This window comes from Pseudorca crassidens, chromosome 2 (assembly GCF_039906515.1).
Source record: "Pseudorca crassidens isolate mPseCra1 chromosome 2, mPseCra1.hap1, whole genome shotgun sequence".
Taxonomy (NCBI): domain Eukaryota; kingdom Metazoa; phylum Chordata; class Mammalia; order Artiodactyla; family Delphinidae; genus Pseudorca; species Pseudorca crassidens.
The window spans coordinates 97,330,990-97,348,919 of record NC_090297.1 but is presented as its reverse complement, the minus strand read 5'-3'; the positions used below and the strand labels follow the sequence as shown (position 1 = coordinate 97,348,919).

General features: G+C 34.9%; 1 protein-coding gene across 5 annotated transcripts in view; it reads right to left on the bottom strand.

The window, feature by feature from the left end:
• Nucleotides 1-173: 173 nt before the first annotated feature.
• The window catches only part of CEPT1 (choline/ethanolamine phosphotransferase 1), a 36,783-nt gene continuing 19,026 nt past the window's right edge, over nucleotides 174-17,930 (bottom strand). For 4 of the 5 annotated variants that reach the window (XM_067727231.1, XM_067727228.1, XM_067727230.1 and 1 more), the window contains exons 5-9: nucleotides 9,680-9,764; nucleotides 2,796-2,927; nucleotides 2,164-2,322; nucleotides 1,544-1,669; nucleotides 174-949 (exon numbers count right to left, since the gene is read on the bottom strand). In XM_067727231.1, the coding sequence (XP_067583332.1) occupies nucleotides 830-949; nucleotides 1,544-1,669; nucleotides 2,164-2,322; nucleotides 2,796-2,927; nucleotides 9,680-9,764 (622 nt within the window). In that variant the 3' untranslated portion in view covers nucleotides 174-829. Of the gene's footprint in view, nucleotides 950-1,543; nucleotides 1,670-2,163; nucleotides 2,323-2,795; nucleotides 2,928-9,679; nucleotides 9,765-16,564; nucleotides 16,650-17,930 lie in introns of all 5 variants that reach the window. The other variant, XM_067727232.1, reaches the window with a different exon arrangement.

Below are 17,930 nucleotides of genomic sequence, written 5' to 3'. Positions count from 1 at the left end.
TTTTAAGTTAAACAGTTTTATACAAAATAGAAAGGTCACAGGACACATAATGATGATGTAGCTGACTGAATTTCCTCATTTATTAAAGAACAGGAATAAATTTTGCTTAAAAATTTTAAAAACGACATTAAAACTTAGTTTATCTTTCCACTGAATAAAACTGAGAAGAAGACTGGCTTTCAGATCATATATTTATTTAAAAAAATAAAATGGATCGACAAAGTTACCACATTATTATGCATGCTAACAGGATTTCCCAAGCCCATGAGATACCATTTCTTGAGCAATAAAAAAAATGACTTCCTCAATAATGTAAAGATAGGAAACCTTTCAATCCAAATTCAAGATCTTTATCACTAGGTTCCACCTCACAAGATATATCTGTGCCACAAGCTGAGCTCCTCAGTAAAGAAAGCTTGAGAAGATACTAAACAAGGACGTCACTAAAAGATGATGATTTGTTAAAATTATAAAGCAACCATCTTTTGGCCTGCAAATATTCTACATTAGAAATCTCCACCACTGGGGATCTGCTCCCCATGACAATTTTACTATGAATCCAGGATAATTACAAACACATGGCATTTTTTTCTTGCATGCTTTCTTGGGCCAACCCTGTTTGACAACATGTACAATTTACGGGATGGAACTTGAAACTCCCATTCTCACACAGGGATAGTTAAGGAGTGTTACCAATAACAAAGAATAAAAGTTATATATAACATTGGTTACTATAAATTATATTTGTTCTTAACCACCCCATTCTCCTTAATATGTTCAGATCCTTTCGGGCAGAAAACATGAGTTTCCTATAACATCAATTACATCATTAATGATGATTAGAATGAGCTGTAGAGACCTTGATTCTGAAGACATGTATGTGCAGGTGAGACGCAATCTGATTGCAAACACTGACACAGTAGCGAATCAAATCAAAGAAAGAGAAGACCTAAAAAAAAAAAAAAGATACTATTAGATTCTCAGGAATCTGCTTAGGCCATCCCTAAGATTCCTGAAAGCCAAGAGGAGAGGCTTCTTTCTTCTCTTATTTTGAAATTTACCTTCAATTCCATAAAATTTAATAACTCAATTTCCTCAAAGATTCTTCCTTTACACCAAGGAGCAACAAACTTAGTGAATATTTTAGGCTTTGTGGACCATACTCTCTTTGTCACAACTGCTCAACTCTGCCACTGTAGCATGAAAGCAGCCACAGACAATACATAAATGAATGGCCATGACTGTGTTCCAATAAAACTATTTACAAAAACTGGCCATTGGCCCACAAGCTGTAGTCTGCCAACTCCTGCTTTACAGTTAGAAATATGGAATTTATGAGCCAGGATGTAGGCAGGACTAATAAGAATAATACAAAAAATGACTCAAAGATGAAGCCATGAAGAACTCCCACGAAGTCCCATAAATGTGGTTTTCTAGTATTCTAAATCATTACAATTATACGATCTGTCTCTCAGGACTGGCCCACTGAAACAGAAAACAAGTACCCTTCAAATCATGAAATAGAACACAGTACAAAACTTACCAGGGCTATCCAAAGTACAATATATTCATCAATAAAGCTGTTAAAATATTGGTCCAGAAACAAAAGTGCTGGACCTATGAATGCTGTGTCATGCAAATGCATTTCACTTTTAGTCATGTGTGCCACCTATGAATAAAGAGAATCGGTGATGTAGGCAGGCATTTCCATATTAAAGCAATTGTGAGCTACACAGTAAATCAGTATTGTGATCAAATATCAAGTTTCAAGAATTCTTTAGCAATATCTGTTGAACTTTCAAAACTAAAACAACAACAAAAAGTGGGTGTGAGAGCTATACACCGAAGGTATATACCATGCCAACTAAGTCCCCCTAAATATGCTTTTCACAAGGAGCCTTGAGTGTACAGAATGAGAATGAAGAATGAGAATGAAGAATGTGGATAGAAAGAAGAGTTGTAGAGGTTTAAGGAGCTTCTGGTAATCTCAAATTGTAGCTTCATGTAAGAGTAAAAATGGCTCCCATATTGACATCAAGAGATTTTGATTAGAGGACAGCAAACTCTAGAACTGCTTAGGAAATTATGAAATGAAAACTATGGCCATAAAACCAAAATAAGATGAAAGTTAAAAAGATAACAGACAAAAACTCTGGTGCTTACCACAAGCTTATTGGTGATTTTGGCAGATACAAAACCAAATGTCAATATATAAAGACAGGGATGCTTTTCAAAAAGCTGAACTGCTGATTTCTTGTAGATCATTGCAGCTAATGTAATTACTGATCCAATATGGAGAAAAGGAGAAAGGACACTTGTTCCCTGTACAGAGTAAAGAGAAGTGAGGAGTTAGTGGTATTCTATACCGATTTGCTTGATGGAAGACAGATCAACTTGAACTTCTAAGAACCTCACGGTGTCTGAGAGCCAGCAGCTTTTATAACTGAATACCAGAACAGCTAAGGAAAAGCAGCAGCATGGATTAGTTAGGCACAAACTGAGGATTTTACCTAAGAGGGCAGACATTTTACAAAGCAGATCGCACTTAAAAAAAATATATATATATATGTGTATAAAAGTGTGTGTCTGCATGCACAAAAAATATGCAAATAAAAGCATATAAATGTATACATGTGTAAATAAAACTGAGAAGTTTCAGGGGTTTTTTTAAGACTAAGTGGAAACTCTCAATTAACAATGATTTTAATTAATTCAAATAACAATTCAAATGAAAAACAAAGTGACTACAAAACTAAGTCCTAGCACAATCACTGGAAATCTTAAGAAATACTTACTGCTATCGTTGATCCATTTTTTCCAACACCACCTGTGAAGATTACACGGAAGTAATTTGTACAGGAAAATATGGTCCCTGCTACAGTACAAAGCGCAGGAAAAATTTTCATTTGAATATTCAGCACTGGAATCTTTAATGGGTAGAGAGAGAAAACAATTAATATATATATATAAATCAAAATAAGAAAACAAAGCAAACATTTGATTCATATTCTGATATATTCTCCATTCCTTCTAGTTTAGTAAATACTTAAATTGATGGAAGTTTCCCTAACCTTTCCATTATAAACAATATAAAGTCTCAAGAAATGAGAGACTACATAAAAATTAATCTGACTTCCGATACCAACTTAAAAAAAAATAACTGATCCAACTTTATTAGCTCGTGTCATAGCTAAATAAGGTTCACCTAATGCATCCCAGAAATCTCGCAATAATGAACCAGGCTATCTTCTGGCCTTTTAATAAAAGAAGTGTACTTTTCCTTTATCTTTGTGCATTTTTTGAACTCTACTGCTAAATCTGTAATTCGTTACTAATTGTTATGAGAGAAAGCATGGAGCATAAAGGACTAGAAATATCTGCAACTAGATTTAAAAAATCTGCAAACTAGAGAATTCCCAATTCCAAACTGTTAGAATACAGCCAGCTAGTAAAAGTAGAAAGCAACTAAGAAGGCATTCATATTCAAGGAGCTTCTGTAATCTCAAATTGTAGCTTCACATAAGAGTAAAAACAGCTCCCATGTTGATGTCAAGAGATTCTGATTGGAGCAGAGCAAACTCAGGGACAGGACGAAAAATATGTGAAGCACACCCAAGCAGGTACAGCTCTATAATTGTGAATCCGAAACTTTAACATATGTTTACTTTTCAGAAGAAGTAAATAATAAATTTTTACAGTATATGAAAATATGAATTGATTTACCTAAAGTAAGGGGGGCTGAATGCTTTGAGATCATGTATCTAACCTTGTGAACACAATATACCTCATTTAAAATTAAATACACTTGTATAATACTAAATCCTAAAAATCATTTAAGATTTTCTTTCTTTCTGCACATCTCTTTTTAGCTTTTCTGAAGTCTCCAATTTTGTCCAATATGGACTGAAAAGAAAGGAATAGTAAAATGATAGATTCTATTAAGTGAAACAAATGACCCTAGGAATAAGATTCCAAAAGCCCACAGTAGTTTAATAGGCAATGAGTTCTTACAATGAAGACATTTTAATCAGGGCTGTCTACACTTTTTAGGGATGCCATCTGCTTACACTTTTAAAATCAAATAAGAATGTGACACTTCTTATTTTTTGTATGTATAAAACCCTGGTAAAATTGATAGATATAAAATTTAATGTTTAGCTACTCTATTTCTTTAAAACTCTCAAGAACTCAGTTTACTTACACAACTCTACAACCTCTTGCAAAACTGCAGTCTAAAAAAACAGGGAAATCAACAATTCAAATTTCAAGTTGTACTGTGGCAGTGTTTAATTTTCTAAAATGAAATAGGTCAACTTAAAAATTAAGCCCAGAACTTCACGGAGCATCTTAAATTGTCTCCTTCCTTCTCTAACTGATCTCCAAACCCTACAGTCCAAACTCAGAGCTTGTTTTCAATAAAGGAGAAAATCAACACCATGGTTGCTTTGAACTCCAAGAGACTTTTTTGCTCCAGTTCAGAAAACTAAGGATATTACAATCTAAGTCTGATGCACCTGGCTGAAATTCAATATTCTGTCTAGTTTCCTTTTCCCTCCAAAGACAAAGGACCTGTCTGGCAAAGGAGGAAATACTACACTCACTTAGATTTCAAAAGAAGTGAAGCATTAATCCATTACAGGGGCATGCCTGTATTAAGGCCAGGGCACTAAACAAGTGCCAACTCTAGTGTAGCAGTAATCTGTGCCACAATTGAACTGCATTGCATCACAAATGTGTTTAAAATTTGGTGAAAATGCTTTAGGATCATGGAAATTTTTGCTCTCTGAAAGAACAAAGGATAAACAGCAACATTACGAAAGCCAGGCAAATTAGTAAATGGCTTGGACCACAAACCAAGTAAGCAAGCTATAGACGTAGGGGCAAAGAATCATAAACATTCTTAGGGCCCTCTTCACTTCTGTCATATATGATAGCTACATACACCAAAACATAAGCTCCTGAATGTAGGTTTATGTTTGAATTGATTTTTAGAAGCCTGGATATTGTAGGTGCTCAGTATAAACTTATCAAATAGATTAAGATGTTCTCCCTTTCTCTCTCTACGTAGAATGTCTTTTTTTGAAATACTACCGTATTTCAAAATACGTGACACACCTTGCCGTCACGTTAAGAAGAAAAAAGGAAGTTAGCTACAACAAAATGAGGCAACATGAAGGGAAAGCGGAAATCAGAGGAACCCCAAGTCTCACCAGGTGATCACTTAAAAATCAGCACTGATCAATCACTTTTAAAAAGTATTAAAATTACTGCCATTTTCACCTCACACTCAAGATCAAGGAGGGTGGACACATTGTCCTTCCCAATCTTTCTTTCTGTCCTCAGCCTCCTGGAACATATGCAGGGTGATCAAAGTGCATCCACTCTATAGAAACAGCCAGAAAGCTGTACTAAAAACACTTTTATCTCAGGCCTACCCAGAATGTCAATGGTCTTTGAGACTGGGAAGAATAAGAACTCCCTTGGGTCATGGTGTCTGCTCTACAGCTAGGGTAAAATCCTCTGGATTCATGCCATAAAATTATGTAGCCAAATAATATCAGTTTAATGTAGTTCATTTTTCAGAGATTAAAAAAAATCTTAAATTCTCAGGTGTACCAGATTAAATGGACACAGATTTTGGTTTAATCGTTTGGATTAATGCAGAGTATCAGTTACTAAGCTGTTAGACAAGTTTTCTTATGAGCATAATAAAATATTCTTACAGGCTTTGTAAATTTCAGCAGAAACAGAAAGTATCATTTTGAGATTAGATACTTCCTTCCAAAGAATGTGGGAATGCCTGTTTATAATGTCTGATTTAGTTAAGTATAAAGCCACTACTTAAGTCTTTTAGTTTAAGAATGAGATACAAATAAATTACACTATATAGCACGTCTTCAGTTCTACCTAATGAATTCTGAAACTTCACCTGTAGTAACACCCACCATTTGCCTTAACTGGATTCCAGAAGGTGTCTCCTGGTTTATTACACGTTTAATCTACTACTACTTTTTTTTTTTTTAATTTTTATCTTTGGCTGCATTGGGTCTTTGTTGCTGCACATGGTCTTTCCCTAGTTGTGGCGAGCGGGGGCTACTTTGTTGTGGTGCGTGGGCTTCTCATTGCGGTGGCTTCTCTTGTTGTGGAGCATAAGCTCTAGGCACGCTGGCTTCAGTAGTTGCAGCACATGGGCCCTAGAACACGTGGGCTTCAGTAGTTGCAGCACACGGGCTCAGTAGTTGTGGCTTGTGGGCTCTAGAGCACAAGCTCAGTAGTTACGGCGCACGGGCTTAGTTGCTCTGTGGCATGTGGGATCTTCCCGGACCAGGGATCAAACCTGTGTCCCCTGCATTGGCAGGTGGATTCTTAACCACTGCGCCATCAGGGAAGTCCTCAGCTACTACTTTTTTTTTTTTTTTTTTGCGGTACGCGGGCCTCTCACCGCTGTGGCCTCTCCCGCCGCAGAGCACAGGCTCCGGACGCGCAGGCTCAGCAGCCATGGCCCACGGGCCCAGCCGCTCCGCGGCATGTGGGATCCTCCCGGACCAGGGCACGAACCCGAGTCCCCTGCATCGGCAGGCGGACTCTCAACCACTGCGCCACCAGGGAAGCCCCTCAGCTACTACTTTTAAAAGAATCAAACGTCAGTGAAAGTAACTGTGAGGGGATTTTATGGGTCCCTTCCAAAGTGATGACATTCTTTTTTTAAAGAGTTATATATATGATAGAAGATAGTTCCAAGACATCCCAAAAGGATATATTCTTTTAGGGAAGTAATACACAAAAAAAGTCTTGTTTTTTGCAATGTGTAAACCATATACTAACTTTTGTGCATGAAAATAATTTCTTTCCGTAAAAAAGGGCGGGGGAACCAAAACACAAACCATGCACACACAAAAAAACCCAACCAACCAAAACCAACAAAAACTAACTACAACCTTTGGTAAAAAAAACATCTCTTTGGGCTTCCCTGGTGGCGCAGTGGTTGAGAGTCCGCCTGCCGATGCAGGGGACACGGGTTCGTGCCCCGGTCCGGGAAGATCCCGCATGCCGCGGAGCGGCTGGGCCCGTGAGCCATGGCTGCTGAGCCTGCGCATCTGGAGCCTGTGCTCCGCAACGGGAGAGGCCACAACAGTGAGAGGCCCGCGTACCGCAAAAAAAACAAAAAACAAAAAAACCCCCACAAAACTCTTTGAATTAAAAAAAAAGGCAAGAAATGGGTGATCAGTAAGCAGTAGATAGAAATCACTTACCTTTGCAAAACAGCTGATTTTCTAAAATCAGCTTTAAGAAGACATTTGCACTGTTTTTGTTTGTTTTTACTATAAAGTTGCTTTCTTAAATATGAGTAAAAGTCTTTTAATGAGGATTTGGAAGGCAATTTCCATTTCATGGCCTCAACCTCAAAAGAGATAAAAATTTCACAGCTAGGCCCTAAATATCTTCTCTCCATTTTGGCACACAAATATATCAGAGCACTGCATGTAGTAGTCTTTCCTGAACTAACACAATGCAATTCAAAACAGCATATTCAGCAATGAGCCCATAGGGCCAAGGATAAAGAAAAAAAGAAATACAGTGGTTTGGAGTCAATTATGGGAATCTGTACTGAAATCTGCTCAAAGAACCCAGAGTATTTCTCTAAGCCTCCGAATATCACCAGAGAAGTCCAGTCCTTTCCTTTTATTTTAATGATGGTAACAGTAGAACCAATGATGCTAATAATGAGACAGTGGCCCGTGAATCTCTTTCCCTACTGCAACCTCCATTTCAGTCTTGGATCTGAGAGTTCCTCAGATTACTCTTTTAAAACATATAATAAAAAAGAATGATTATATTATCTTAATTGTCAATAAAGATAGGATAAAATATTTGATCCTTTTAAAAGAAAAAAAATTACATGTTATGTACATGTATAGATTGTGTATATAAATTCTAATAAAGAAAGGTGACAAGTTTACCTGAAGCAAATTTACTACCAGGCACCACCTAAAAATTATGGATATGTGTATAGCCTGCGTGAATACATAACTGCACTGAAAACAATGCTTTCTGTACCTCCATGCTGATACAGATAATTAGGGATATATACCTGATGCTGACTTGATTTTGGATGATTAAGCCAGAAATCCCATTTTTTTTGTTACTGATATGCTGAAACATTAAAGGTAATTTATATGTGTGTAAGATATGCAAAATAATTTTGGAGGGGGAGAGATCTTGGTATAAAACACAAAGCCTATGAAAATAATAATATAGTGAAGAAATTTAAAAAAAATTAAGTGGGAGGTAGGCTTTAGGCTTTATTACCTAGTTTCAGGAAAAGAAAATCTTTTCTTTCCTTCTTCTACAGCCAGATTGTTTAAAACTATTAACTATTTAATAGTTTTATAGCTATTTATAACTGCTATTTAACCTACACAAGAGCAAAAGTAATAACATTCTAGTGAAATCCAAGATCTATAGATATAGATCTATATGTATACAGTGTGTATGTATCTATAGACCTCAGATGTCACTAGAGACAGTATTGACTTTTGAGACTAATGTGTAAAAAAAGATGTGATTTTGAATGATATTATGTACATGAATGAACAGTTTCAGAATTTTCCTGGCTGACTATGGATTTTCTTTATTCCTTCATCTTCACCCTCCTCACAACACTATCCTCCCAACAAAAGGCATTAAACAATTTCTGGTAATAGATACTTAGGGAAGCATGTTAATTACACTTCCTTAAGTATCTAATTTACCATCATAAAGTGAGTTAGGTAAGGGAAAAAATCTTGCTCAGTAAATTTCCGTTATACTTTAAAATTAATCTGATTTTTATGAACTGTGTTTGTTTAGGAGTAGCAAACATGCCAACTGTAAGAGCAGCAACAACTTCTATTGAGGGCTCATTATTTGATAGGCACTGGTCTGAGTGCTTTACACATACTCATTTAATACACAAAATAACCTTATAAGACAGGTACTATTATTGTCTTCATTTTACAGAGAAGAAAACTAAGCCACAAGAGTTGAATAACAGATCAAGTTCATACAGTAGGCAGTGGAGCCAGGATCAAACTCAGGCAGTCTGGTTCCTGAGACTGTGTTCTTGGCCCCCGTATTATATATATTATATTCGCTCTTTCAGAAGTTTGTGGAAAAGAACTTGTGTTTGTAGGGGTGACTGTATTTCAAGTCAAGTTGAAAATCAAGGTCCTGGCTTGTGAAAACAATCCTAAGGCACTGATTTCAATAAGCACTTACTCTGTTCTTGGGCCAGAGTTAATTTACTACCAAGATTTGTTACTCAGCTTTAAGCATATAACGGAGAAATTAGTAGACTCATGTAGCTCAGAAAGAGAATAAAATATTTAGTTTAATCTTGTCATTGGTTAACTTGATACACTACCTGCTGTTTCCTCAGCTGTAAAATAGGATGACAAATAATAATTCTGATAGCCTTCAAAAATAACCCTGAAATGGACCTACTGTACAACATAACCCCAGGTAGTAAAATTCACTATGCCCTAAAGAGAAGTTTGTGTCCTATCATTGCTGTGACTTTTTGTTTTCAGAAAGAATAAAATAATTTTACATATCATCCTTTAACTGGATTATACTATATTAGAAAAACACAAGCAAAAGACAACATGCATTATATGGGATACACAATGTGCAGAGTTACCATAGATTGCCAAAAAGGTGGTCCTCCAATCACTGCCAGCAAATGCATGATTATTATGAAGATTTGCACTTCAGTCACATCAATTCTGATTAGGTACAAAAAATCCAAAAAAGCAGAATTACTCAAAACAATTTCAGGTTAATTACTTGCAAGCTTAGCAGCATTCCTCTATCATGCACAATAGAAAAAAATCTCAAATATTGAGGAAAGGGGAGAAGGAGGTGTCAAAAATTTGTTATGAGCAAAATCAAATAAAATCCAGAGCGTTTTAATTTCATTTGATGAATTTCACAGAGCAATAAAAACCCCTCCTTTCTAAAGAAAATTTCTGACTCATTGAAGTTGGGCTGAAACTACAGCTTAACCTTTCTCACCAAAAAAAAAAAAAAAAAAGAAAAGAAAAGAAAAGAAAAAAGTGTGTGTGTATTAAATTTTGAATGTCAAGCAGAGGATTGCATTGTACTGCTATATAATATGAGATCTTCAAATAAGTGCTTTGTAGTATCAAATGGAAGAAATGGCGAGCTTTTACTAAAGTAACATAAATCTCTGATACCTTGGCAATACTTACTGCCCTTTAGATATATTCATTTAATGCCTTCCATGATGTGGGTGTGAAAAAAAAAATTCACCCAATTCTCAATCAAATTCTTATGCTTATTAGGTCAACTACTCTAAGACGTCTAGAAAGAAGATACTGAAAGCAGCCAAGAATTAGCTTTGAGGTTGCTGAAAATGATCTTATAGTCAAGAAGAGACAAACCTGGTACAAAAACAGGGCAGTAGAAATTAGAAGCCTGAAAGTCTGAAAAAAGAATATGGGCATATTCTGAAGACTGAGGAGCAAAGCAAAAACTGGTGTTCCTTTCCCTCTGTAAACTAGCACTTTTTATAATCTTGAGATTGTCATTCTCAGATTACTGGATCCAAATGCCTTTTAATTTTTTTACTGATTTACGCTACAGATATGCTTGCACAAAATGTCTGTACAAGGTTATTTATTACAGCATTATTAATAGTTGCAAAACTTTAAAAATATCTCTCAATGAGGGAGTAGTTATAGAAATTATGGTACTTCCATACAGTGAACTATTGGGTAGCTTTTAAAAAAAGAGTGGGGTAGCTCTCTAGTGGTGACCTGGAAAAATATCAAAGTTATATTGGGTGAAGAAAAATGCTGCAGAATGTGTATATGAACTTTTTGCATAAAAAAAGAAGAAAAATAATATTACATTTTAATTTTTGCTGATAATTACATAACAAATTTCTGGAAAGATACATTACAAACTAAGAACAGTGGGTACCTATTGGAGAGGACAGTGTGGGAACTGGACAGCTGGAGATGAGGATGAGAAGGAGACTATTCACTGCACACCTTTTTTATAATGTTAGTTTTTAAACAAAGTGAATAATTTATCTATTAAGAAGGTAAACTTAAAAAAAAATTCAGTCTAAGAAAACTGATAGCAACAACAGCAAGGGGGTTCAAATCCCAGAGCAGAATAGAGCCCCCATTTCTAAAATTGATACTTCAAGCAGACAATCTATCATGTGAGCTTAAGACATGTAAGTTTTATGCTCATAATAAATAACCAGATTGAGACCAATCTCTCACAACTAAAAAAAATTATCTTTGATTGCTCAAGAATGTTTTTTAAATAGAAGCATATTAAGCTGCAAACATATAGTGATGTAGTTATCTTGATATACACATTTATTGAAAAAAAAATGGACTGAATTAGGCTCAAAAGAATCTGTAGAGCTGACCTGGTGAGTGATGTTGCCAATAAGGGGAATTACACTCAGTAGCAGACTCAGGAGACTAAGCAGGTGTCAAAGATGATCGACTCTGTCTTGGGTGGAGGAGGGTAGACATCTTACAACATTTTGCTGGATATGTGAAGTAGCCTTTTGGGAGGGGAAGGGCCAGAAGTATAGAATTACAAAATAAAAATGGAGGGAACCTCATGCAATTAATCTTTGTACCTTGGATGAATGTAAGTAAAAGAGATTAGGAAACATGAAAGATCTTTACAAAGCCCAAACTGGGATTCCTGGGAAATTTTTATGGATTAGCCTGTTTGGAAATTTTGGAAGACAGAATTCTGTAAACCGTTCAGATATTATCACTGAATTTAGATCAACAATGCCTTAATGTTAGGAGGGAGAGTCAGGGAAAACTTACTTACCAGCTGGTAGTTAGTTAAGAACATTTTTTCCTGTGTGATTATCTGATTTAGCGGAATACTCTGTACTCCAGGATAAAGCCCTCCTGCTCTGAATCATGAGAATTGCCTATCACCACTTCTAGATGTGTGGCTCTAATCTTGACTGTCAATGAAAAAACGCGCAGTGCGAGGCCATCCCGAAAGAGAGAAACTAAGCAAGCTAAGTGGGACAGGTGGCAGAAATGATTAACAGTGAACAAGAGTTAATGATTCTGTTTAGAAGAGAAGTGGTTACCTGACAGTCCATTTTTCCACCCTTCCACTAAGAAGTCTCTCAATATGGGTTGAATTTACTGTAACACATATTAGGAGGGGGCTCATTTTATGCTTTTTGGCTATGCAGGAAAGACATAATTATCTAGAGAATATTATATAAGGCAGGAATTTGGCATTTCTGTAGTCACTTGTTATTTCCAAAATAATAACATGGGTGATAATATTTCCAAGTGTTGGAACTATTTCTCTAAAACAAAAACAAACAAAAAAAACAACCTCCACAACTACACCAAAAATAAGCCCTTCAAGGGACAAGGGCTATGTGGTAGAAAACCACCTAAAACACCAGAGTGACTTTTTAAAAAAGACATGGGAAAACAAATCTTTTAACTATAGCATTAGATTTTCACAGCCTAAAAGTTTCAGAGGGGGGAAATTAGACGATAATAAACATAATTTTCTATAACCATGAAAGTATTTAAATATCTTGACTTTTATTGCTTAAATAATTTCTTATTTCTACTTTATTTTAGTATAGGTTTTGTCAAAGGACAAAAAGAACTTTCCCAACTGCTGTGGATAATCCATGAGTACTCTGGTCAGAACACACTTAAATTACTACAACAAGCCAGCAACAAACAACCCATTCTAATGGTTGTCACAGAAGAAAGGTGGAGAAAAGCAAACCAGTTGTGGAGATTGAGCTCTCCCATCTTTCTGACAGGGGAGCTGTAAGTGTGGCAGTCCACAGTGAAAATAACCTTCAACACTCATAACAAATCCCTTGGGCCCATCACTCCTTACAACATCCTAATGGTCAACTAAATAAGAGGTAAAGATATCAAGGCATCCTAAATAAATATGAGCAATTTTAACTTCAACTTGTTTAACTAAAAAGAAACAGAAGCTTTCTAGTTGGAGTGTGGATCCTAGGGAGGCTTCATCACCAGAGAAAGACAGCTTAAAAAGTTCCCTGATCAGGACAGCTATTTCATGAGAAGTACAGCTTTTAAAAGTGATTAAGGGGTGCAACAACTCCAAACCATCTAAGTTAGCTAACTATAAAGAAAATTTCTATTTTGAATGTCTCATTTTTATTTCTTAGTGTTCAGAGAGATTCCTAACAAATGCATTTGGTTTGAATTCCAACAAGACTCAGCATTAACTGAGGAATGTGAAGGGATTTAACTGACATTCTGTGAGCGTTGATAAGCATGTTAATCGTCATTTCCTAGCATTTTCAATATCAGAAATAAGACAATTTAATCTAGTTTTCATCTACATATGGCATATGCATTTCAAAGATATACTTGCAGTTAATTTGGAAACATAATTTTTTAAATTAAACTATACTTGCAGTTAATTTGGAAACATAATTTTTTAAATTAAACTATACATAATAAATATAATTTCGTTGTAACTGGGTTGGCTACCAGCTTGGTTTTAATAGAGAATACGCACTAGGGCTAGATTCGCAATGTCATAGAAATTCTGATTTGTACAATTTGACTTGTTAGCTACTATTTTAAAAGAAGCATTTTGCTTAGAAAGTCATTGAAGGGGGCTGGAGTCCTAGTCAAGGATTAGATTGCTGTTAACTACAGATTTGCAATTATTTGTAAATGGATCTGATGTTCTAGGGAACTTATACATAAGCAGAATATGGTACTCATTATATATTTTACCAGGGTGGGTGAAGTACTAGTAGACCGGAATGAAGATTGACCTAGAAATTCAACATACTGCCTTCCAATATTTTACTTTCTACCCTTCATAAGGGGCAAACTGCGCATGACAAGCTTAATGTTACTAACATTAACTATACAGCTGAGTGACAACTACGAGTATTTTAAAGTCAAGTGTTATATATAGAGAAAGTCTAAGCATCTATTTTTGAGATAAGCTGAATTATTTAAAACAGTATTATCTACCACATGAGTGACTATACAGATCTTTAGACTATCTGAGAAGACTAAAATAAAACAACAACCCACCCAGTGACTTTGAATAAGAGAAAAACAGGCAAAAGCTAGAATAGAACAAGTCCTCTAAGAGGAACTAAAGTTTAGGTCTCAAATTTAAGGGGGCAGCCTATCCTTATCACCTTTGGCAACAGAAAAATTAGAAGACAGTCCTCTCACCTCATTTAGTAGTAATCTCAGAGTTAAATAAAGGGATCATGGACATATTCTTCCTCTCAAAATAGCACAATCAATTTTGAAAGAAATCTGGAAATTATTGGGAATTACTAACACAGGTCTTAAAATGTAACAATAATGATAATAAACACTATGACAAGCACTGTAGTCAGCACATAACATGTTTTACTCTTTTAATCTTTACAACTATCCTAGGAGGTAGGAAATATTACCACCATTTTATAGATGAGGAAATCTGGTCAGATAGGGTAAGTGACTTTTCAAAGGTTACAGAAATGATAAGTGGCAGAGCCTTGAAAGGAATTAGTGTTGTTCCTACACTGTGCTAAAACTCTTCTAATTTTTAGTCTGCTAATCAGCTGGGACAAACATTTGTCAAACGTTTTTAACTTGTTATCACTAAGATGTCTGTATGTTTCAGGATGAAGGTTCTTGCATTCTAACACAGTTTTCCCTAAAATGGCAGAATACCACAGGCAATAGCTAACACAGGAAGTTTAGATGCTAATAAATTAAAATAATTTGGAGACAAATTACAAAGAACAACTCTTTCTGAAGCTTATATTTTCCTCTGACTTTGTAAAGAAAAAAGAAAGTACATCTGACAATTTCATTTCAATGACCAAATCAGTTAAAGCAACACACATTAAAAGCAAAGGAAAATCTCTGCAAGTTAGCAACTGATAAAAGTGAAGACAATATATCTGAAGAAAAAATGTATTTCCAAAACATTTTTCAAGATGTTAAAATGCTTTAGTTCTAGAAACATTTTAATAGGAAGGGTTCTATAAACAGAGGGTACTTTGTTATCATAGACAGACAAGGTGAAGGTAAATAATAGTATCCTGACTATTAATTTCTTTAAGAACATTGGTGGAAAAAAACCTTTTGTAAGTTTAATTAATATTAATAAATGAGCTATCAAAAATTATAAATCTAGACAACTGCAGTGAGCATAAAGCTTCAGGTCTTTGCAGAAAGTACCAGAAACAGGTTAAGTGTAAAGGAGTGCTAAAGAATGACACATCCTGAGCTATGCATATTATTCTGCTCTAGGTGGGAATCCCACAAATAATTATGCCAATACATTGTAAATTCAATTGAAAATGGCTTTAGTTTTGCTCCTAAAACATGCCTATAGTACTTTTTAGTATACTCCATATTCCAAGTTTATTTGAAAACATGATGTAGGATATCCCTCACTATTGATTTGTCCCCAAAGCCATCATTACTACCACTGAATAACTGGATTTATAATGCAACAAGATACCTTTCAGAAAGAACTGCTATCAGAGACTCACTATTTCTATCATATTATTGAAGCATGTTTGGGTATGGGGACTCAATGCACAAAACCTAATGCTGCCTTGTATTGATAGAATGATCTGTAATATGAACAGTTCCCCAATATTCCCTAAACTGCAAAATTTTTAAAAAAATCTATTTTTCTTGTAAATAAACCTTATCATACTAAAGTGTGAAGGATTCTGGAAAATTCCACTGGGAAACCATTTCTTAATAAATCTTTTTAAACTTTCAAAAGTCATAAGGCCAAAATTACAATTCTAATATGAAAGAAAAAAGATATTATTACTTCCTCTCTTAGCATTAATTAAGGAAATAGGTATTTACCAAAACAAAACAGAAAAAGGAGGGTATTCAAAGAATAACTACAGTAACATGAAAAGCTAAGAATACTTAGTTTTTAAAGCACAACTAAGAGAGGAAAACAGTAAACAAAACAAATAGAAGTGAGAATAGCTTCTAACATTAAATTTTTTATTTTTTTAAAACCAAGATCATTTAATAGAAGCAGAAAAACTAGTACCAGGTTTCTTAAAGAATATTAAGAGAATAAACAGAATTTTTCCTACATTACTATAAAGAGTCCTCTCAACTAACCTATCTAAGGAAAACTCTGCTTGCTTTATTTTGTTAAAAATGTAAATACCAAAAAGTTCTGTTTAATGGTGGAAAGGTATTTGTTTCAAAAATATTTCAGAGCAAAAATGTTACCAGGTACAGTAGGTAAATGGGAGAGAGAATTGTTTTTAGCATCAAATCACCAGAAATATTATATTTCAAAAAATTTTGTTTAATAAGGTGGATTTTTATTGCCCTATATCTTAAAATTATTTGTTTTCTAATAACCTGTTTGTCTGTGAAATACCACAAGAAAACTTGAATTTTTGTTTTTAAATTACTCTGTGCATGACAAAGGTGCTGTCTTTATTGAGTTCACGCCATTGTTCACTGGACAGCATGAATATTCTAGCAGTTACCGTGAAGTTCCAGAACCAAGGACCCAGGGTTCCTGTGAGAAGCTGGCATATTATAATTATGATCTGGGACTCTGTAACATCGAATCTATGCATAAGGAAACAAACATTTCAAAATAACTTTACTCAGAGCTTTTGCTAAAGAGCCCTACTAAAACAAGGTAGCAAAAATAGATTTAAAATGTAGCATTCTCCTTATAAAGACATCTAAAGATTCAATGAAACAATTTATACAGTACAATTACTATCCTTATGCATACAGGTATACTTCTTACCCAAATCAAAACAGTATAAAAGTTTAAAATTTAAAACTGTAATACACCGAATAAATGACTCATAAATAGGCAGCTGGAAACACTGGAACTAAAAATGCAGTCAATTCTTAATTACCTAGGAATGGTGAATACTACTCGCTAAATAATCACACTGTCTGTGACATAGGTCCCCTCAGTGCCAGAACCTATCCAGACTTCCCTGTGGATAGAAATGCTTCCCAGAAGCCCCAGTGGACAGTCATCTATCTATGTGCTTGAAAAACTGCTAATCATCTTATACCCTTCACTTCTCCACACCTCATCCTGCTCCTACCTCTGCTATTTCAGTAAAATTACCACATGGATGTGGAAGGGGCAAGAGGGCAAGTGAAAGTATGACTTCTTTTGATATGGCCACAGCAAAAATCAAATTGGCCATTTCCTTATCCTGTTTCCTGTTTCTAGTCTAAGAATCTTATCATTTTTCCTTTCTCTTCCCTTAATTCCCCATCAGCATTATAACTCTCTACTATATTGGATTAGTTTATTAGTCGTAAAAATAGCTAAAACATCCAATTCAATGGTGACAGAAATAGAGTAGCAGTATAGAACAGGCTTCAAATAAAAACTACATAATCAAAATTAAGAACTGAGGAATGCTAATGAGATAGAAAGAGGTCCATGATTTTACCTGATGATCTGAGAGTTCAAACTACAATCTAGGTTTTACATTAATACAAATGCTGTAGTTGTTTTAGGATATTATCTATAATAATTTGATAAAATTTAAATGGGCAGAGTCCAAATGAATGAATCATTGCTGAGGAAAAAAAAACAAAACAGGTAAACTAGAAACTAAAAGGAAAATCTCTGGTATTTAATAATTCATGCGATAAATCTTAAACATTTAAAGATAGGCAGATCCTATACAGCAATTTAGTAGGAAGCTTCCTAATTCTTTTATTTTTTATTGAAGTATAGTTGATTTACAATGTTGTGTTAGTTTCTGGTGTGTAGCAAAGTGATTCAGTTAATAAAATATAATATGTATATATAAAATAACATAATATGTATATACAGTATGTATATGTTATATAACATACTTTATAAATAGA